Here is a 23,425-nt window from a genome sequence, read left to right on the forward strand (position 1 = left end):
AAGGGGACATTATAGGCATTCGTATTAATACTGCGGGCTCTATAGGAGTGACTTAGGCCCCTTTCACACGGGCGAGTATTCCGCGCGGATGCGGTGCGTGAGGTGAACGCATTGCACCCGCACTGAATACCGACCCATTCATTTCTATGGGGCTGTTCACATGAGCGGTGATTTTCACGCATCACTTGTGCGTTGCGTGAAAATCGCAGCATGCTCTATATTCTGCGTTTTTCACGCAACGCAGGCCCCATAGAAGTGAATGGGGTTGCGTGAAAATCGCAAGCATCCGCAAGCAAGTGCGGATGCGGTGCGATTTTCACGCATGGTTGCTAGGTGACAGGCTATTCACTGTATTATTTTCCCTTATAACATGGTTCTAAGGGAAAATAATAGCATTCTGAATACAGAATGCTTAGTAGGTGATCAATTGAGGGATAAAAGAAAATAAAAAAATTAACTCACCTTCTCCTCTTGTTCGCGTAGTTCCCGGTCTCTTCTTTACTTCTTAAAAGATGAACTACCGGCTAGGACCTGTGGTGACGTCAGATCACATGCTCCAATCACATGGTCCATCACCACGGTGATGGACCATGTGATTGGAGCATGTGATCTGACGTCACCAAAGGTCCTTTAGCCCACAGCTTATCATTAAAGAAGTAAAGAAGAGACCGGGAGCTACGCGAACAAGAGGAGAAGGTGAGTTAATTTTTTTATTTTCTTTTATCCCTCAATTGATCACCTACTAAGCATTCTGTATTCAGAATGCTATTATTTTCCCTTATAACCATGTTATAAGGGAAAATAATAACATCTACACAACACCGATCCCAAGCCCGAACTTCTGTGAAGAAGTTCGGGTTTGGGTACCAAACATGCGTGATTTTTCTCACGCGAGTGCAAAACGCATTACAATGTTTTGCACTCGCGCGGAAAAATCGCGGGTGTTCCCGCAACGCACCCGCATATTTTCCCGCAACGCCCGTGTGAAAGAGGCCTTATAGATCCACCTTATTTCTATATTTCTACTAAGAGCACTATGGAGGGCCTTATTTCTACTGGGGTCTCTGTGAGGGTACTATTAATACCGGAGTGCTCTTCTACTAATGGGGCACTCTTGGGGAGTGTTATCACGGTTGGGGCACTGTAGAGGGCAGTTTTATTATTGGGGCACTAATTTTTCTTCAGGATAGTACTGGGCAGCACATGGATGGAGCTATTAAAACAGGCATGTCAGGAGTGGTGAAAGGTCCTCTTTAAGGCTATAATGCACACAAACGTATTTTCTTTCAGTGTCCGTTCCATCTTTTTTGCAGACTGTATGCGGAACCATTCATTTCAATGGGTCCGCAAAAAAAAACGTGCATTCCGTTTCCGTATGTCCGTATTTCCTATTATTGTCCGCATTACGGACAAGTAAAGTACTATTCTATTAGGGGCCAGCTGTTCCGTTCTGTAAAATACGGAACGCACACGGAGGTCATCCGTATTTTTTGCGGACCGCAAAATACATACGGTTGTGTGCATGAGCCCTAAGGGGTTAAAAATGCAATTGTGTCCCCTCAATTGTGTGCCAACAAGATTTACTGCAAACACATGCAAAAAATGTACAATAAAAAAACATTTTTTTTCTCTTTATATGATTTTTATTGATTTTCTAACTTTAACATAAGGAAGTTTACAGAGGGTTTTTCTAATTTTAACGGGACTGTTAAGCCTTATTCACGGGTCCGTGTCTGTGCTCAAATCCGTGATGCATCCGTGAAGCTGTCCGTGAAGGATCCTTGTTGCGTCCGTGTCTCCGTTTTTCCGTCCATGTTCAGTCCATGTTGCATCCGTGTTTCACTGACACTGAACAGCTGAAAAATAATTTTCAAAGCATCTCTTCTTAATGATCTGTGAAACACGGATGCAACACGAATGGCATCCGTGTTGCATCCGTGGTTTTCACGGACCCAGGGATCCGGGAACACGGGCCAAGATAGGACATGTATCCGTGCTGAAAACACGGAGCCACGGACCGCGCTAAAACACTGATGTATGAATACACACATTTAAATGAATGGGGAGAACATGTACAGCACACGTCCGTGAAACACTGACGTGTGAATGAGGCTTTAGGAGGTTACAATACGTTTTCAAATTGTGTTCCTTTCCTGATGCCTCAAGGCAGAGCTGATCTGGGTCTGATAAGATGCAGGCGCACATGAGTTCACCACTCACCAGACGTCAGCGATCACATGATCGCCAGACCCGGAGCAGGAAGCTGCATACTCATTGAGCACTGTGTATGTGGTGAGGCAGATGACAGAGATGGTTAAAAAAACGTCTTTGCCTCCTCTATGGGTAGCCCGACCATCACGGACAATGGGCTTCCTGCTGCCACAGCTGCCATCTCTGCAAGGACATTCAGAAAAATCCTTGCAGAGATAAAAGCAGCCCCCCCCGACAAGTAAAGCCTATAGGTGGTCCACACCTCATTCTGGCGCCGACCTCCTTTGAATTTCAGAATGAATTCTAAGGACTGGTTAACCAGCGTTTCATTCTGAAAACATTCGCCCCAGGGTGGCAACAGATTTCAGTGAACGCCTAATTTGCTTTTCTCTGCCACCGGCCAGATCCGAAATAAAACAGCTGTCAGAGTTAGGGAGCGCTCCGCAGAAATAGATTGTGGCTGTAAGCAAGGTTACTTCACATATCCAGCATCTCCAGATGTCTCCTAAAATGTAGGCTCCCAGGTTCACATTAAAGTCCCCGCGCTGAGAAAGGTCCGCGTACAAAAAGTAGCGACAATGTCATACGGAATACATTGTGGCCATTCGCAGGGCAGCTGCACGTGCTCTAATGAGCCATAGGGGGAGGGGGTGTCCTTCAGAAGATCGTTCCCGTATCCTTTTGTATTAAAATTCTCATTATTTTTATCGTGGGATCCAAATCTCTGTATATGAATTATACTTCAGCCCTTCCTCTCACATTGACTCCTTGATCGCAACTTGACTCTCATCACAGATTCCCTCAAAGACATAAAAAATTGCACTACTTCCACTATGTATATCTCAATCTATGACCTCCGGCACACTCTAAGCCTAAAATCCTCTGTGCTCCTGAGAGATCCTGCTTGTAAGGGCCCATTCACACAAACGTGCAGTGTTTTGCGGTCTGAAAACTGCGGATCCGCAAAGCACAGATGCTGCCCGTGTGCCTTTCGCAATTTGCGGAACAGAACGGACAGCCCATTATAGAAATGCCTATTCATGTCCCCAAAATGGACAAGAATAGGACATGATCTATCATTTTTGCGGGGCCACGGAATGGAGCAACTGATGCGGACAGCACATCTTTTGCGGCCCCATTGAAGTGGAACCAAACCACGGTTGTGTGAATGAGCCCTAACTCTCACTCGGTCATCTCCTATAACAGGGGTCAGCAACCTTCGGCACTCCAGCTGTTGTGAAACTATATCTCCCATCATGCACACTTGCTTGGCTGTTCTCTGAGCTCCCACATAAATGCTGGGAGTTGTAGTTTCACAACACCTGGAGTGCCGAAGGTTGCTGATCTTTGTCCTATAAGATCAGTTCACTTCTCTCTTGAAATCCTTTGTGCTTCTGTGGAGAACCCTACTTCTATCATTGTGTAACTCTTACGGCTCATGCACACGACCGTATGTATTTTGAGGTCCGCAAAAAATGGATCCGCAAAAATAGGGATGACGTCCGTGTGCATTCCGTATTTTGCCAAACAGCTGGCCCCTAATAGAACAGTACTGTCCTTGTCTGTAATACGGACAATAATAGGACATGTTCTATTTTTTTGCAGAACGGAAATACGGACATCCAGAAATGGAATGCACACGTTGTAGCTTCCGTTTGTTTGTTTTTTGCGGACCCATTGAAATGAATGGTTCCGCATATGGTCTGCAAAAAAACGTAATGGACACAGAAAGAAAATACGTTCGTGTACATGAGCCCTTAGGCCTGTTTCACACTTGCGTTGTTTTCCGGAGTTGACATCCGGCAGAGGAAAAAAATAATTCAGTTCAGGATGCCTTCCTTTTCGTCAGCATTCTGTTTTGTGTCCGGTCATCGAAACGGAACAAACCGGATCCGTCACTAAAAACAATGTAAGTCAATGGTGCCGGATCCGCTTTTTTAGGATCCTAAAAAAAACGTATCCGTCACCCATTGACTTTAAATGTATTTAGTGACGGATCCGGTTTGTTCCATTTTGATTTCACACAACTGCATCCTAACAGAACGGATGCATCCTGATGTGCAAAATCAAAACGGATCCGTTTAATTCCGGTTTTGAGATCCTCTGCCGGATCTCAATACCAGAGTTAACAACGCAAATTGAACATGCACAGCAATATAAATACATCGGGGTAGATTTATGAATAACTGGTGTAAAGGAAAAACTGGCTTAGTTGCCCATAGCAACCAATCAGATTTCACCTACCATTTTCCAAATGAAAAATGAAAGGTGAAATCTGATTGGTTGCTATGGGCAACTAAGCCAGTCTTCCTTTACACCAGTTTGATAAATCTCCCCCATAATATTAGCCGCACGGCACTGAGTGGTCAGGGGTGATGGCCATTAAAAGTAGTTGTGACATCTACCTTCACAGGAGAAAGTCTATCTATCTTCATTACAGAAGGCTTTGGTGTAAAAAGTCTCATACTGGGAAATTAGCACAATGGTTGCAATAACTCTTAGAAGGCTCTTCACACAAAGTCTTTTTTTAGGCATTAAGCTTAATGGATACAACGTCTTTCTCTGTTTCCAATTATTAAACGTTGCATGGTAAAGGAACACAAAGGTCCTTAGGGTTAGAAAGTTCTCCTTTGGGCGCAAGTTCCTAAATGTTGCATGTACCTATGGTTTGGGGAAGATGGTGCAATTGGCACAACTTGGATTTTAATTGAGGAATAAACAACATAGTCTTTTAAAGATGGACAAGGGGAGGCTCTGAAGTGGTTTGAGGAACTATCACTATTTATTTAAGTGTAGGGTCTTTATCCCTTTTTGCATGGCCTTACTGGCTTACTCATGGTTGGTGTCATCTTCTGCATACAGGGGACCAGGTAGTGGTCCGGTGGTTGAGTGCCCAAAGGTCATACTGGCTGGAGGGAGCCATCCATTTATCTCCGCACTGGCTTCTTCCCATAGCTCTGGTGCTAAGGATCTAAACTCCCACAAGGGCTGGATAACGCCTTTTGTTGGCAGGGGTAAATTTCACGCTTTCTCCAGAGTACAGGTCACACATAATCTCCAGGAGGTTGGAATGGCTCAACAAATGTTATTTCACAAACCAATCTACCCTGTTGGAAACATACAAGAAGAAGCTGTACCCTCGGCTTAGCATAGAGAATACCCCTTTTCCCCGTCTTCTTTTTAGCTCAAGGTTCCATCCAGGGGATGTGCCAGCCCAGCAGGTGTTTCATCCATTCCTCCTGACAAACCTTCTGATGCCTGGCATGTTCTGGCCAGATTTTTCTAGTCTCTGTTGCATTTCCAGTATGGCTTGGAGATGGTCCCTCAAAAGCAACCATAGCTGAAGCAAATGAAGAAGTCAGTTGGGGAGAAGCGGGTCTGGCGGTCAGTGGTATTGTATATCTGTCCCAGCTGGACAGCTATGAAAATCGAGAATCACACATAATAGTCTCATAATGCCCCTTGGGTGTTTTGCTCCAACTTGGTATTACATCTGGCGGCTCACGCATTTGAGATGTTAGTCTCCTTGTATGTGCTGTTCTCTACACCTTCCATTTCCGTTTCGGAGTTCGACAGACTGCTTCTCTAGCACTGACTCCGCAATGGTTTGGTCCACCTCCTAGGTTTACTTGCATTAGCAGGGTGGTAACTGGGCCAAACAGACATAACAGGCATAATGGAAAGTCTATGGTGGCACAGCAAACAATTCTTTTTGTGCGTTTAGAAAGGCGTGGCACCTTTGTTTTCCCACCTTTAGGCCTCTTTCACTCGGGCGTGACGGATTAGGTCCGGATGTGTTCAGGGAAACTCGCACCATTTTGCAAGCAAGTTCAGTCAGTTTTGTCTGCGATTGTGTTCAGTTTTTTCTGCGTGGGTGCAATGCGTTTTGATGCGTTTTTCATGCGCGTGATAAAAAACTGAAGGTTTACAAACAACATCTAGCAACCATCAGTGACTTGCTTGCGGATGCAATGCATTTTTCACTGAAGCCGTTTTTTCACGCAATGCAGAACTGATGCGTGAAAAAAAAAAACGCTCATGTACACAGCCTCATTGAAATGAATGGGTCAGGATTCAGTGCGGATGCTATGCGTTCACGTCACACATTGCACCCGCACGGAAAACTCGCTCGAGTGAAAGGGGCCTTAGGCTGCGTTCACACGGGCGAGATTTCCGCGCGGGTGCAATGCGGTAGGTGAACGCATTGCACCCGCACTGAATCTGGACCCATTCATTTCAATGGGGCTGTTCAGATGAGTGATGATTTTCACGCATCACTTATGCGTTGCGTGAAAATCGCAGCATGCTCTATATTCTGCGTTTTTCACGCAACGCAGGCCCCATAGAAGTGAATGGGGTTGCGTGAAAATCTCATGCATCCGCAAGCAAGTGCGGATGCGGTGCGATTTTCACGCACGGTTGCTAGGTGACTGTCTATACACTGTATTATTTTCCCTTATAACATGGTTATAAGGGAAAATAATAGCATTCTGAATACAGAATGCTTAGTAGGTGATCAATTGAGGGTTAAAAAATAAAAAAAATTAACTCACCTTGTCCTCTTGTTCGCGTAGTTCTCCCGGTCTTTAGTTCTTTAAAAAGATGAACTATGGGCTAAAGGACCTTTGGTGACGTCAGATCACATGCTCCAATCACAGGGTCCATCACCGCGGTGATGGACCATGTGATTGGAGCATGTGATCTGACGTCACCAAAGGTCCTTTAGCCCATAGTTCATCTTTTGAGAAGTAAAGAAGAGACCGGGACTTACGCGAACAAACGGAGAAGGTGAGTTAATTTTTTTTATTTTTTTTAACCCTCAACTGATCACTTACTATGCATTCTGTTTTCAGAATGCTATTATTTTCCCTTATAACCATGTTATAAGGGAAAATAATAACATCTACACAACACCGAACCCAAACCTGAACTTCTGTGAAGAAGTTCGGGTCTGGGTACCACAGTCTGATTTTTATCACGCGCGTGCAAAACACATTGCACACGCACGATAAAAACTGAACATCGGAACGCAATCGCAGTCAAAACTGACTGCAATTGCATTCCTACTCGCGCGGGTTTGCCGCAACACACCGGGACGCATCCGGAACTAATCCGGACACGCTCGTGTGAACCCAGCCTTAGTGGGGTGTTCACCACAGCAATGGTGCAGCAAAAATTCTGAGTTAACCACTTGTAGGCTGGTTAGCAACAATTTATTTGTACAGTACAGGAGTCCACTCACTGACAGCAAGCAATGTTAGTGACATTGTAAGTTCACAGTTCTCAACCTTTGATGCAGCTGAACCCAGACATATCCCCTTTAAGATTTTGCCCATGTCCACCATGCAGTTCTTTTGCCACACAGACATTTTTGCATAAGCCCACAGTAAGGAGTTTTCTGGCAACAGTCTATTTTCAGTCATACACATTAAAATTGCACATAAAAACCCGTTAGCAGGGGAACCGCTGCTATAACAGCTGGACAATGCACATGCTTAGTTCGGCGGAGAATGTATGTTTTTTCATTGGAGAGAGATGAGAAAGCTGCCAGACAACTCTGGGGGTGGCTTATCTCCTGAGAGAACAAAGGGATCGGGCATTGAAATCTTGAGAGAAATCCTTTTCTTCTGGGAGAACCCCAAACACATTTGATTGTTGACTGGTCCCAAAAACTGAGAATGTGGCCAACAATAGACTAATGCTTGTGGAGAACTTTAGTCTGAGACCTCCCAAATGATCAGCAAACTTTTCTACTAAAATACTCTGTTCTGCAACAGAACTCTTCTCCTTCCACTTGTGTAACTCATGTCACCTCTCACAAGATCAGCACACTCCTCTCCTAAAATATTCTGTCTTGCTGCTGGACCCTGCTCCTACCACTATGTAACCTCAGTCTGTGACCCCTTACAAGATATATGTACTTCTTGCTGAGATGCTCCTGGATCTTTGCTCTTTGGCTGCCTAGAGGAGACGCTGGTGTTCTCAGAAGCAGAGGTTGCAATCATCTGTCCTACAGTATGTCTCAGTATTTCATTGCTTTTGTACATAGAGAATTATCCCAAAGCAAATAAACCAATGGAGCTGTGTCTTTCCAGGAGATGACAACCCTTGTCCAGTAATCCTTATCAGACACGTACTGAAGCTGCCAGGGATCAAATATAAATAATAGGAAGCCGGCCAAGAATCTCCTAGAAAGTCCTGCACCTATTAAGGTGACCCTTCATCCCAGCAATATTCTCATTGTGTGTTCTACCGCCTACACTCTGTGCTGCTTTCATGAAGATGGGGCTATAGATGAATCCTGCTTGTTTTTCATTGTATAAAGGTATAGTATAATGATAACTACACAGGACAAATAATTAGAGATGAACGAATTGAAGCTGATTAAGTAGAATTCGATCCGAATTTCAGGAAAAATATATAGCCTCAGCCATCTTGGATTCTGCCATTTTCCAGGGTACTTAGTACAGGGAGAGACTTCAGCAGGCCCTAGGGACAGTGCTAGGAAAGACTTCATTGTGCAAACGATTTACAAGTGCAGGGAAAGATTATTCAAGGTGTAGGGAAAGGATAGGGAGGAATCATTTCACAGCATTTATGTTGAACAGGGTTCAGTCAGGGAGGTTACAGCCTGGGTAATAGGAACAATCCTATTACACCTTGCTGCACTGACTGGGGATCCAAATTGCCATTATACAGCTCTGTAATTCCAGCAAACCGTTCTTATTAGGGTGCAAGTGTTGTTTGATACAGGCATTAACAGGGTTTATTACAAGGAAATGCTTCTAAGGCCTCTTTCACACGAGCGTGTCCGGATTAGGTCCGGATGCGTCCCGTTGCATTGCGGCAAACCCACGCGAGTAGGTACCTAATTGCAGTCAGGTTTGGGTTCAAGGTTGTGTAGATTGTATTATTTTTCCTTATAACATGGTTATAAGGGAAAATAATAGCATTCTGAATACAGAATGCATAGAACAATAGGGCTGGAGGGGTTAAAAAAAAAAAAATAATAAATTTAACTCACCTTAATCCACTTGTTCGCGTAGCCGACATCTCTTCTGTGTTCTTTTGTGAGGAATAGGACCTTTGATGACGTCACTACGCCCATCACATGGTCAGTCACATGATCCATCACCAGCGATTTTCACGCAACCCCATTCATTTCTATGGGGCCTGCGTTACGTGAAAAACGCACAAAGAGGAGCATGCTGCGATTTTCACGCAACGCACAAGTGATGCGTGAAAATCACCGCTCATGTGCACAGCCCCATAGAAATGAATGGGTCCGGATTCAGTGCGGGTGCAATGCGTTCACCTCACGCATTGCACCCGCGCGGAAATATCGCCCGTGTGAATGGGGCCTTAGTCCTATTTGCCCTTGTGCGGTGAAGTTATATGTTCTAAAGCATGTTTTGGCTTGTATTAGTGGCAAAAGAAAAAAAATATTTGCCATTCAGCGGTGCAGTTATATGTTCTAAAGCCTTTTGTGGCGTGTATTAGTGGCAAAGGGAAAAATATATTTGCCATTCAGGGGTGGAGTTATATGTTCTAAAGCCTTTTGTGACGTGTATTAGTAGAAACAAATAAGGGCCTATTTGCCGTTCAGCAGTGCAGTTACCGTGTATGTTCTAAAGTCCTTTTTGTAGTGTAACAGTGGCAAAATGAAAATATATTTGCCGTTCAGAGGTGCAGTTATATGTTCTAAAGCCCTTTTTGCCGTGTATTAGGGATCGACCGATATAGATTTTTTAGAGCCGATACCGATAACCTGTGAACTTTCAGGCCGATAGCCGATAACTGATGCCAATATTCTGTGCATTTTCATTTTAGAAAAAAAGAAATTCCTACACAAATCTGCTGTTAAATGAACATATTTATTGTTAACGTTTAGCTTTTTTTTGTAAATCTTTCATTTTCATTGGTGATATGGGCAGGGCTTTTTTTTTGGCGGAACGCACCGGAACGGCGTTCCGCCACCTTTTGACATCGCAGCCTGCCATGCTCCAGCATCGCAGGCTGCGATGTATCAGCGGGGAGGGACTGGGAGTAGGAGCTGGGGGCCGGTACGTTCACTGTGCTCCGGCCCCCAGCTCCAGTACAGTTATAGAATGTGTAAAATTAATAATGATTCTATTCATGAGGCCCCCTCTGTAGTAGAACATTCAATATATCCATCCTACTCACAGGGCTGTTATCGTAATCCAGGCCGGCCGGGCAGACGAGCGGCAGCGTCACTGACTGACGTCACGTGCATGCCCGGCCTACTTTATGAATGAAGCAGGCGGCCCAGGCACGTGATGTCAGTCAGTGACGCTGCCGCTCGTCTGCCCGGCCGGCCTGGATTACGATAACAGCCCTGTGAGTAGGATGGATATATTGAATGTTCTACTACAGAGGGGGCCTCATGAATAGAATCATTATTAATTTTACACATTTTCTAACTGTACTGGAGCGGCAATGGGGGGGGGTCTGTGGATGGCAGTGTTAAGGGGGGGTCTGTGGATGGCACTGTTAAGGGGGGGGGTCTGTGGATGGCACTGTTATGGGGTGGGGGGGTCTGTGGATGGCACTGTCATGGGGTGGGGGGGCTGTGGATGGCACTGTTAAGGGGGGGTCTGTGGATGGCACTGTTATGGGGTGGGGGGGTCTGTGGATGGCACTGTTATGGGGTGGGGGGGCTGTGGATGGCACTGTTATGGGGTGGGGGGGGTGTCTGTGGATGGCACTGTTATGGGGTGGGGGGGTCTGTGGATGGCACTGTTATGGGGTGGGGGGGTCTGTGGATGGCACTGTTATGGGGTGGGGGGCTGTGGATGGCACTGTTATGGGGTGGGGGGGTCTGTGGTTGGCACTGTTATGGGGTGGGGGGTCTGTGGATTGCACTGTTATAGGATGGGGGGGTCTGTGGATGGCACTGTTAAGGGGGGGGTCTGTGGATGGCACTGTTATGGGGTGGGGGGGTCTGTGGATTGCACTGTTAGAGGATGGGGGATCTGCGGATGCCATCCCCAGATCCCCCATTAACAGTGCCATCCCCAGATCCCCCATTAACAGTGCCATCCCCAGATCCCCCATTAACAGTGCCATCCCCATCTGGGGGGTTACTTTGCTGGGCTGGACTTTTATAGTCCCCCCAAATTTTACTTGAATCCCTGTTCTCTAAAGGGGTGGTTTTAGGGGGCGGTCCTAGGGGTGGGTAGGGGCGTGGCCAGGGGAGGGGGGCTGAGTTCCACCACCTTTTCTCTGAGAAATAGTAACAATTAACAAGAACACCTCCCACCACCGGTTGACATGTTTCGAACTGTAGAGTTCTTAGTCGTAACCTCCTGGACATTCGAAACATGTTAACCTGTGGTGGTGGGAGGTGATGTCCACAAGATGTAACCTGTGATATGAAATGAAAAATAAAGACGACGCAACGGTAAATTTATCCAGTGCTGGAATTTATCCTTTCACATTTATATGCTGAGAGCCCGCCTTGGTTCATGCCGTGCACGGAGAACATTTAGAATTTCTTCAATACTTCCAGTTGAGAAGGAGTACATTGTAGTGCAGAAAGCACAACATTTCTGCATGTACTCCTGTTAAACGGCTTCTGTTTCTTTCGTTGATTGCTGACACTTCACTGAAACATGCTTACTAGGTACAGAGGAGGGTTGAGAGCAAAAGTATATTTTGGCATAAGAAGCAAGGGTTTTAAAGCGTGTCTCATTTTCTTTCCACCACTCAAATGGATTGCCCTTTCTGTTAATCACTGGTTCTTTCAAATAAAGATGAAGCCCATCATCAAGGCAGACTTTTGGTAAAGTTAGAGAATCCTCTACAGGAGGCCCCAGTAAAACACTGAACATGGCATCAATTTGGCCATGTTTAAGCCTTTTTTCCATGTGTTTCCTTTTTGGGAATTTGTATGTTTCTGTTGCATCATCATCCTGCTCTTCCAGACTAGTAGTACTAGTAGCAGGCTTTTCCAGACTAGTAACATCAGGCTCTTCCAGATGTGACCTTTCTAGAACCTGCACCTCCTTTTGCATATCTTCTGTCAGCCATTATTTTGCCTTGCTCAATTCCTTATCAGAAGAGAAAGCATGATGTTTGAATCGAGGATCTAAAAGACATGCCAACACTACGATTATATTCTCTTCATACTTCAAAAATCGTTTGTTGAGGCTTTCCTTCATGACCTCCCTGAGTGTTTTAATGCCACGTGTAGTGGGCCCTTCATCCTCTTGAAGAAGCATCTTCAGCACTCTCACACATGGAATGACGGATGACACACTTGAGTCGTTATGGCTAACCTCTAGGGTCATTTCCTCTATTGGGAGGAGGGTCTGAATCAGATTTGCTACAATCTCCCACTGATCAGCATTAGGGCAAGAATATCCTCCATGTTCACCAGCATAGATGCTAATAGCTCGCTTCTTTTCATGCATTCTTTGTATCATGTGGAGTGTGGAGTTCCACCTCGTTGGAACAGGCTTAATCAGGCTGTTTTGGGGCAGGCCAAGGTCTGACTGAATGCACCTCAGTCGGTGCTTGGCAATGAATGAATGGTGGAAATGACTTGCGTACTTCTTTAGCATGGCAATTATGTCGCTCACAGCTCTCTGGCTTGACAGACCATCATTTACTACAAGTTGCAGGGTGTGTGCCATGCAGCTGAGATCTGACACTTCAGCAAGCTTCATTCCTTTCACCATGTTTGCTCCGCTGTCTCAAAGCACAAGCAGCACTCGATCTTTGGTTATCCCCCAGTCATCAAGCATGCCTAGAAACATTTATTTAATGTACTCGCCAGTGTGGGATCCTTGCATCACCTTTGTGTTCAACACTGTAACGGACCGTTTCAGCAGACAAGGGGTTAAAATACGTTTAGGCGATAAGCCCCTTTCTGAGAGACAGGCCCAGCTACTGCAGAACACCAATGTCCCGAACTGGATACAAAGTAGCACTCCAAACTGGAACCTCACGAATAGCTGCTAGCAGACGAACAGGAAAAGCATACAATCCTGGCAATCGGTCTTCTAACAGCATACAGTGAATCCCCCCAATAACGAGACAAGGCTCCGTGTTGAGGGTCAAACAGTGGTCTGACTGTACTTCACGTACAGCCTCTTTTATTCATAAACCACAAACATAGTACTTCCCACAGGGGTTTGAAATGCAACCAATCAGTAATTTACAACACATACAATGTAAGTACAGCCCATCTGGTGTACACGCCCCTAGGGGAGCAGAATGAAGACTGACATAGGACAGATAAACAGCACTTAGGACACACAGACACAACACATCCCCACAATGCATCATGGTTTCCTCCTCTCTGCCCTCGAGACACCCGAGGCGTAATCCAATTATCTCTCAAGACAAAGAGAAGTCACCAATACACATGCGCAGACAACAGGACAGACATCACCCTTTAAACACACAATGGGACAATGGCACAATAGAAACACACCCAGCATTTTCCTCCCAAGCTGACAAGTTACACTTATTATACATTGTTACAACTTTGTGAGTTTACATTGGCCATACATATAACTTACATTAATTTAAACAGTATAACTTGGGGACAAACCTATCCAAAATTCACTTGAATAGGTTCAGGGGTTTAAAAGTTAGTATATGGCCCATAATCCAGGGGCAAGAGGCCAGCAGCCAGTCCTCTCCAAAACCCAGTGGCGAGGTTGGTTTCGCCACACATCTCCCCCCCCCCAGGGAAGACTAACCAGATACCTGACCTCACGCCGGTCGGTACCTGAGTTAGTCTGGCAGCCCACCCACAACCAAATACTGGACCTGTTGACTTTAGTAGCCTGTCTCTGTCCAGTGAGTCCACCAAGGTTATGTTGGAAGCTGGTACTCCCGGTCTCTGTGTTGCTCCCTGGCTTGGAGTGGAGGTTGCTTTGTGGGCAGGGTCAGCGGTACTCTGCCATGGTGCCAGCGCTACCACGGAAGAAGCCTGGTTGGAGCCTGGTTGTTGGAGGGGGAGACCGACTGTCTCTACCCCCTGTGCTGTAAGTGCAGAGACAACGGTCCCATCTGCACTGTTGTGGGGCTTACTGTCTCCCCCTGGTGCATTAAGCTGCCGCTGGGGAGAGGGGGTAACAAGCTCCTCTCCCATACATACTTCCAGCCGCTGGGGAGGGCGACCGACCGTCTCCGCTCCAAAATACAGTGTCCTGCTGCTGGGGAAAGGATACTGGGCTCCCAATTCCCAAAAAATCATGCTGCTGCTGGGGGGCAGGAACAACTACCTCTGCCCCCTGTAACTCAGCCTGCCGCTGAGGAGGGAGGATGCTGCTCTCCTCTCCCTGCATTTCACACTGCCTTCCTGGCATATCACTCTGCTGCTGGGGGGCAGGAACAACTACCTCTGCCCCCTGTAACTCAACCTGCCGCTGGGGAGGGAGGACGCTGCTCTCCTCTCCCTGCACTTCACACTGCCGCTGGGGAATGGAGACGGGGCTCCCAATTCCCTGCAATTCACACTGCTGCTGGGGAATGGAGACGGGGCTCCCAATTCCCTGCTGGACCGATGGAGAGACCTCGGTCCCATCTCTACCGGCCACCTGGGGTCCTTCCCAGTAACATTCTACAATATCTGCCCAGCTGAATGGGTCTGGATCTGGGTCTGTCACCTTACCGTCCTGCTGAGCCTTCTCAATGGAGTGGAAGAGATCTCAGTAGTCCTGCTCCAGTTCCCACTCCAGGGTTGCTAGGTGAGCCAGGTCTTGCTCTACCTCATGGGGGTCATCCCACTCATGCCTAGCCTCCCTCTCATAAAAAATGTCCTGAAGTCTGGACTGTGCAGGGCTCCCGAAGTCAGGCTCTGCAAAGGACTCCCATAACAAGCCAGGACCATAAAACTCCTCTCCCTCTGGCTTGTCATGTTCGGCTGTCCAGGGTATATACTGTGCCATATACCACCAAAGCGCCTGGTAGGCATCCTCCAGCCATAGCTCCTGCCATACCCGGTGCTCTAGTTCCTTCACCCATTCCTCCAGGGGCTGCTCTCCCAGGAAGGGCATCCGCAGGGCCACTTGCTTCTGCAACCGCTGCTCTTCACTGGGGAGACTCTCACCCCGCTGGTATTGTACCTTATCCAGGGCCTGGTACCAGATGCCTTTCCTTAATGCATCCCGGCCATCCAGGTCCTCCTCCTCGTATAACACTGCTGGTTCCATCCTGGTGCTTTTAGGATCGCTGTACTGGGACATGCGTTGCCCTTAAATTGTAGAATCCACAGAAATGGTGTCTCCTGTAGCTGTCCTTCTGGCTGTAGGAACGATCCCACTGCTGCCACCAATGTAACGGACCGTTTCAGCAGACAAGGGGTTAAAATCCGTTTAGGCGATGTGCCCCTTTCTGAGAGACAGGCACAGCTACTGCAGAACACCAACTCCCGAACTGGATACAAAGTAGCACTCCAAACTGGAACCTCATGAATAGCATCTAGCAGACGAACAGGAAAAGCATACAATCCTGGCAATCGGTCTTCTAACAGCATACAGTGAATCCCCCCAATAACGAGACAAGGCTCCGTGTTGAGGGTCAAACAGTGGTCTGACTGTACTTCACGTACAGCCTCTTTTATTCATAAACCACAAACATAGTACTGCCCACAGGGGTTTGAAATGCAACCAATCAGTAATTTACAACACATACAATGTAAGTACAGTCCATCTGGTGTACACGTCCCTAGGGGACCAGAATGAAGACTGTGACATAGGACAGATAAACAGCACTTAGGACACACAGACACAACACATCCCCACAATGCATCATGGTTTCCTCCTCTCTGCCCTCGAGACACCCGAGGCGTAATCCAATTATCTCTCAAGACAAAGAGAAGTCACCAATACACATGCGCAGACAACAGGACAGACATCACCCTTTAAACACACAATGGGACAATGGCACAATAGAAACACACCCAGCATTTTCCTCCCAAGCTGACAAGTTACACTTATTATACATTGTTACAACTTTGTGAGTTTACATTGGCCATACATATAACTTACATTAATTTAAACAGTATAACTTGGGGACAAACCTATCCAAAATTCACTTGAATAGGTTCAGGGGTTTAAAAGTTAGTATATGGCCCATAATCCAGGGGCAAGAGGCCAGCAGCCAGTCCTCTCCAAAACCCAGTGGCGAGGTTGGTTTCGCCACAAACACCAACTCCCTTTTTGTCCATCCATTATCAATGAAGTGACACGTAAGACTCATTAGTGATTCTGTTGATCCGGACCAGCAGTCGGTAGTGAATAAAAGTGAATAGCCAGCGTCCTCTGGTTGTAACATTGTTTTCACTTTCTGAACCACCTTGTGATGAATCTTTGGCAGCATTTCGGTTCTGTAAAACTGTTCATTTTTCAGTGTGTACCTTGGCTCAAATATGGACATCAAGTGCTTAAAGCCAGAGTCCGACACCATTGTAAATGGCTGGTTATCCGTAACCATCATCTCTGGGATCTTTCATCTGAATTTTTCCACTTTGTGTGTTTCTGAAATAGGTCTCTTATTTTTGGCTGGAATAGAGTTGGTGTTTCAGATGATTTCCTTTCTTTTTGTGCTTCATTAAATAATTCAACATGATTAATTCTTAGATGGGTCCAAAGATTTGATGTATTCTTTGTTTTTGCAGTTGCAGATCCCATGCTCACATTGATTTTGCATGTGTTGCACATTGCCCGTCCTGGGGTGGGTTGACTAAAATAGTCCCAAACTATACTTTTACTTTTTTTTTTGTGCATCCATCGGCATTGAAAGAATAGGGTTACATGACTACTAGTGCTATTAGCCTTTTACTTATAGGAGCAGTACGGATTAAGGAACAGCGCGCACACAATCAATAGTACAGGGACTGTTTACATTTCACAAAGCTTGAAGCACCATAATCATTCTTAGCTAAGAAATATGTGGAATCGAGGGGGGAATAAAATAAATATATATAACAATAAAAGCTTGTGAGGTATATAAGAAGTGTATGATGTAGTAGGAGCTGAGGTATACAGTTGCAAGAAAAAGTATGTGAACCCTTTCAAATGATATGGATTTCTGCACAAATTGGTCATAAAATGTGATCTGATCTTCATCTAAGTCACAACAATAGACAATCACAGTCTGCTTAAACTAATAACACACAAGAAATTTAATGTTACCATGTTTTTATTGAACACACCATGTAAACATTTACAGAGCAGGTGGAAAAAGTATGTGAGCCCTTGGATTTAATAACTGGTTGAACCTCCTTTGGCAGCAATAACTTCAACCAAACGTTTCCTGTAGTTGCAGATCAGATGTGCACAACGGTCAGGAGTAATTCTTGACCATTCCTCTTTACAGAACTGTTTCAGTTCAGCAATATTCTTGGGATGTCTGGTGTGAATCTCTTTCTTGAGGTCATACCACAGCATCTCAATTGGGTTGAGGTCAGGACTCTGACTCGGCCACTACAGAAGGCGTATTTTCTTCTGGTTAAGCCATTCTGTTGTTGATTTACTTCTATGCTTTGGGTCGTTGTCCGGTTGCAACACCCATCTTCTGTTGAGCTTCAGCTGGTGGACAGATGGCCTTAAGTTCTCCTGCAAAATGTCTTGATAAACTTGGGAATTCATTTTTCCTTTGATGATAGCATTCTGTCCAGGCCCTGATGCAGCAAAGCAGCCCCAAACCATGATGCCCCCACCACCATACTTCACAGTTGGGATGAGGTGTTGATGTTGGTGTGCTGTGCCTCTTTTTCTCCACACATAGTGTTGTGTGTTTCTTCCAAACAACTCAACTTTGGTTTCATCTGTCCACAGAATATTTTGCCAGTACTGCTGTGGAACATCCAGGTGCTCTTGTGCAACTTGTAAACGTGCAGCAATGTTTTTTTTGGACAGCAGTGGCTTCCTCTGCGGTATTCTCTTATGAAATCCATTCTTGTTTAGTGTTTTACGTATTATAGATTCGCTAACAGGGATGTTAGCATATGCCAGCGACTTTTGTAAGTCTTTAGCTGACACTCTAGGATTCTTCTTCACCTCATTGAGCAGTCTGCGCTGTCCTCTTGCATTCATCTTTACAGGACGACCACTCCTAGGTAGAGCAGCAGCAGTGCTGAACTTTATCCATTTATAGACAATTTGTCTTACCGTGGACTGATGAACAGCAAGGCTTTCGGAGATACTTTTATAACCCTTTCCAGCTTTATGCAAGTCAGCAATTCTTAATCGTAAGTCTTCTGAGAGATCTTTTGTGCAAGGCATCATTCACATCAGGCAATGCTTCTTGTGAAAAGCAAGAACTGGTGTGTGTTTTTTATAGGGCAGGGCAGCTGTAACCAACACCTCCAACTCATCTCATTGATTGGACTCCAGTTGGCTGAAACCTCACTCCAATTAGCTCTGGGAGATGTCATTAGTCTAGGGGTTCACATACTTTTCCACCTGCACTTTGAATGTTTACATGGTGTGTTCAATAAAAACATAGTAACATTTAATTCTTTGTGTGTTATTAGTTTAAGCAGACTGCGATTGTCTATTGTTGTGACTTAGATGAAGATCAGATCACATTTTATGACCAATTTGTGCAGAAATCCATATCATTCCAAAGGGTTCACATACTTTTTCTTGCAACTGTATATATATAAAATATAACACACTGTATATGTATAATATTATGAGGTATATAAGGAGTCCATGATGTAGTATGAGCTGAGGTATATATAAATAATATATAACACACTTTATATGTATAATATTATGAGGTATATAAGGAGTGTATGATATAGTATATGAGCTGAGGTATATATATATACACTGCTCAAAAAAATTAGGGAACACAAAAATAACACATCCTAGATCTGAATTAATTAAATATTTTTCTGAAATACTTTGTTCTTTACATAATTGAAGGTGCTGACAACAAAATCACACAAAAAAAAAAAAATGGAAATCGAATTTTTCAACCCATGGAGGTCTGGATTTGGAGTCACCCTCAAAATTAAAGTGGAAAAACACACTACAGGCTGATCCAACTTTGATGTAATGTCCTTAGAAAAAGTCAAAATGAGGCTCAGTAGTGTGTGTGGCCTCCACGTGCCTGTATGACCTCCCTATAACGCCTGTGCATGCTCCTGATGAGGTGGCGGACTGTCTCCTGAGAGATCTCTTCCCAGACCTGGACTAAAGCATCTGCCAACTCCTGGACAGTCTGTGGTGCAACGTGACGTTGGTGGATAGAGCGAGACATGATGTCCCAGATGTGCTCAATTGGATTCAGGTCTGGGGAACGGGCGGGCCAGTCCATAGCATCAATGCCTTTGTCTTGCAGGAACTGCTGACACACTCCAGCCACATGAGGTCTAGCATTGTCTTGCATTAGGAGGAACCCAGGGCCAACCGCACCAGCATATGGTCTCACAAGGGGTCTGAGGATCTCATCTCGGTACCTAATGGCAGTCAGGCTACCTCTGGCGAGCACATGGAGGGCTGTGCGGCCCTCCAAAGAAATGCCACCCCACACCATTACTGACACAATGCCAAACCGGTCATGCTGGAGGATGTTGCAGGCAGCAGAACGTTCTCCACGGCGTCTCAAGACTCTGTCACGTCTTTCACATGTGCTTAGTGTGAACCTGCTTTCATCTGTGAAGAGCACAGGGCGCCAGTGGCGAATTAGCCAATATTGGTGTTCTCTGGAAAATGCCAAACGTCCTGCACGGTGTTGGGCTGTAAGCACAACCCCCACCTGTGGACGTCGGGCCCTCATATCACCCTCATGGAGTCTGTTTCTGACCGTTTGAGCAGACACATGCACATTTGTGGCCTGCTGGAGGTCATTTTGCAGGGCTCTGGCAGTGCTCCTCCTGTTCCTCCTTGCACAAAGGCGGAGGTAGCGGTCCTGCTGCTGGGTTGTTGCCCTCCTACGGCCTCCTCCACGTCTCCTGATGTACTGGCCTGTCTCCTGGTAGCGCCTCCATGCTCTGGACACTACGTTCACAGACACAGCAAACCTTCTTGCCACAGCTCGCATTGATGTGCCATCCTGGATAAGCTGCACTACGTGAGCCACTTGTGTGGGTTGTAGACTCCGTCTCATGCTACCACTAGAGTAAAAGCACCGCCAGCATTCAAAAGTGACCAAAACATCAGCCAGGAAGCATAGGAACTGAGAAGTGATCTGTGGTCACCACCTGCAGAACCACTCCTTTATTGGGGGTGTCTTGCTAATTGCTTATAATTTCCACCTGTTGTCTATCCCATTTGCACAACAGCATGTGAAATTGATTGTCACTCAGTGTTGCTTCCTAAGTGGACAGTTTAATTTCACAGAAGTGTGATTGACTTGGAGTTACATTGTGTTGTTTAAGTGTTCCCTTTATTTTTTTGAGCAGTGTATATATATATATATATATATATATATACTGTATATATATTATATAAAACACTTTATATGTATAATATGAGGTATATAAATATATCCCTCACATATACAGTGTGTTAAACCTCCTACTACATCATACCTCATAATATTATACATATACAGTGTGTTATATATTATATACCTCGCTCATACTACATCATACATACACTCCTTAGAGTTCTTATATACCTGATAATAGGATACATAACATATACTGTGTGTTATATATTATATACAGTTGCAAGAAAAAGTATGTGAACCCTTTGGAATTATTATATATTATTATAATAATTTGGATTTCTGCACAAGTTGGTCATAAAATGTGATCTGATCTTCATCTAAGTCACAACAATAGACAATCACAGTCTGCTTAAACTAATAACACACAAAGAATTAAATGTTACCATGTTTTTATTGAACACACCATGTAAACATTCACAGTGCAGGTGGAAAAATTATGTGAACCCCTAGACTAATGATATCTCCAAGAGCTAATTGGAGTGAGGTGTCAGTCAACTGGAGTCCAATCAATGAGATGAGATTGGAGGTGTTGGTTACAGCTGCCCTGCCCTATAAAAAACACACACCAGTTCTGGGTTTGCTTTTCACAAGAAGCATTGCCTGATTGTGAATGATGCCTCACACAAAGGAGCTCTCAGAAGACCTACGATTAAGAATTGTTTACTTGCATAAAGCTGGAAAGGGTTATAAAAGTATCTCCAAAAGCCTTGCTGTTCATCAGTCCACGGTAAGACAAATTGTCTATAAATGGAGAAGGTTCAGAACTGCTGCTACTTTCCCTAGGAGTGGCCGTCCTGTAAATATGACTGCAAGAGCACAGCGCAGACTGCTCAATGAGGTGAAGAAGAATCCTAGAGTGTCAGCTAAAGACTTACAAAAGTCTCTGGCTTATGCTAACATCGATGTTAGCGAATCTACTATACGTAAAACACTAAACAAGAATGGATTTCATGGGAGGATACCACAGAGGAAGCCACTGCTTTCCAAAAGAAACATTGCTGCACGTTTACAGTTTGCACAAGAGCACCTGGATGTTCCACAGCAGTACTGGCAAAATATTCTGTGGACAGATGAAACAAAAGTTGAGTTGTTTGGAAGAAACACACAACACTATGTATGGAGAAAAAGAGGCACAGCACACCAACATCAAAACCTCATCCCAACTGTGAAGTATGGTGGTGGGGGCATCATGGTTTGGGGCTGCTTTGCTGCATCAGGGCGTGGACAGATTGCTATCATAGAAGGAAAAATTAATTCCCAAGTTTATCTAGACATTTTGCAGGAGAACTTAAGGCCATCTGTCCACCAGCTGAAGCTTAACAGAAGATGGGTGTTGCAACAGGACAACGACCCAAAGCATAGAAGTGAATCAGAAGTGAAACAGAATGGCTTAATCAGATGAAAATACGCCTTCTGGAGTGGCCGAGTCAGAGTCCTGACCTTAACCCGATTGAGATGCTGTGGCATGACCTCAAGAAAGCGATTCACACCAGACATCCCAAGAATATTGCTGAACTGAAACAGTTCTGTAAAGAGGAATGGTCAAGAATTACTCCTGACCGTTGTGCACGTCTGATCTGCAACTACAGAAAACGTTTGGTTGAAGTTATTGCTGCCAAAGGAGGTTCAACCAGTTATTAAATCCAAGGGTTCACATACTTTTTCCACCTGCACAGTGTTTACATGGTGTGTTCAATAAAAACATGGTAACATTAAATTTTTTGTGTGTTATTAGTTTAAGCAGACTGTGATTGTCTATTGTTGTGACTTAGATGAAGATCAGATCACATTTTATGACCAATTTGTGCAGAAATCCATATCATTCCAAAGGGTTCACATACTTTTTCTTGCAACTGTATACCTCATATCACATTACATTATATACCTCATATTATTATACATATACAGTGTGTTATATGTATTATATACCTCATACTACATCATACACACATTACAATTACATACTTTATAATGTGTGTATGATGTAGTATGAGGTATATATAATACATAACACACTGTATAATAGTATATGAGGTATATAAGTATATAAGGTGTGTATGACGTAGTAGGTGTATATATTACACACTGTATATCTACTATGACACACGTATTTATCACCATATCACAACACTGTAGTGTATATAGTGACTGTATATGGTCTTGGCAGGAACTCTTTATGTTTCTCCAATTGGCCTACACTGACCACATTCCCGCCTCCAGATCGGTGACGTTAGTTCTGTCGCCTACGGAGTCCTGTTCGGGGACGTTCCAGACAGGCACGCTCACATGCGTAGTCTCTCCTGTACTCCAGCGATAGTTGGCACTGGCAGCTGAAAAACATGGCGGACTCTGAGACTTCGGATGGGCGCGCGCGCACTGTGGACGCATTATCGGTGGTATCGGCAGTTTAGATGCCAAAACCAATAACTTGAAAAGCAGGAATATCGGCCGATATTATCGGTGAAACCGATAATCGGTCGATCCCTACCGTGTATTAATCGCAAAAGTAAAATATATTTGCCGTTCAGTGTTTTTTTAGGGGTTATTGTTCTGACGGATCATAGGAAGGACAAAATAATCAGTGACGTTAACACAAACTTACTCCTGACACCCTCTCCACTCTGTCGGGGGGGCTCTACTTGTTTAAGCGTTTAATAGAACAGGTTCTGTAGACATCTATGTGGAATCAGCTGACGACGGTGTAAAAGGAGTACGCTTCTTCTTGACCCTAACATTGACCTGTAAGGCTGAGTTCATACTTGAGTTATTTGGT

The 23,425-nt window shown here is 44.9% G+C and overlaps 1 protein-coding gene across 1 annotated transcript in view; it reads right to left on the bottom strand.

Annotated features, from left to right (window-relative positions):
* Positions 1-8,216, bottom strand: part of DOK5 (docking protein 5) — a 52,837-nt gene extending 44,621 nt beyond the window's left edge. The window contains exons 1-2 of the mRNA XM_040438362.1: positions 8,133-8,216; positions 5,460-5,630 (exon numbers count right to left, since the gene is read on the bottom strand). Coding sequence (XP_040294296.1) covers positions 5,460-5,630; positions 8,133-8,216 — 255 coding nt within the window. The remainder of the gene's footprint in view (positions 1-5,459; positions 5,631-8,132) is intronic.
* Between the last annotated feature and the right edge of the window lie 15,209 nt (positions 8,217-23,425).

The sequence above is a fragment of the Bufo bufo genome, chromosome 6, assembly GCF_905171765.1.
Source record: "Bufo bufo chromosome 6, aBufBuf1.1, whole genome shotgun sequence".
Classification (NCBI taxonomy): Eukaryota; Metazoa; Chordata; class Amphibia; order Anura; family Bufonidae; genus Bufo; species Bufo bufo.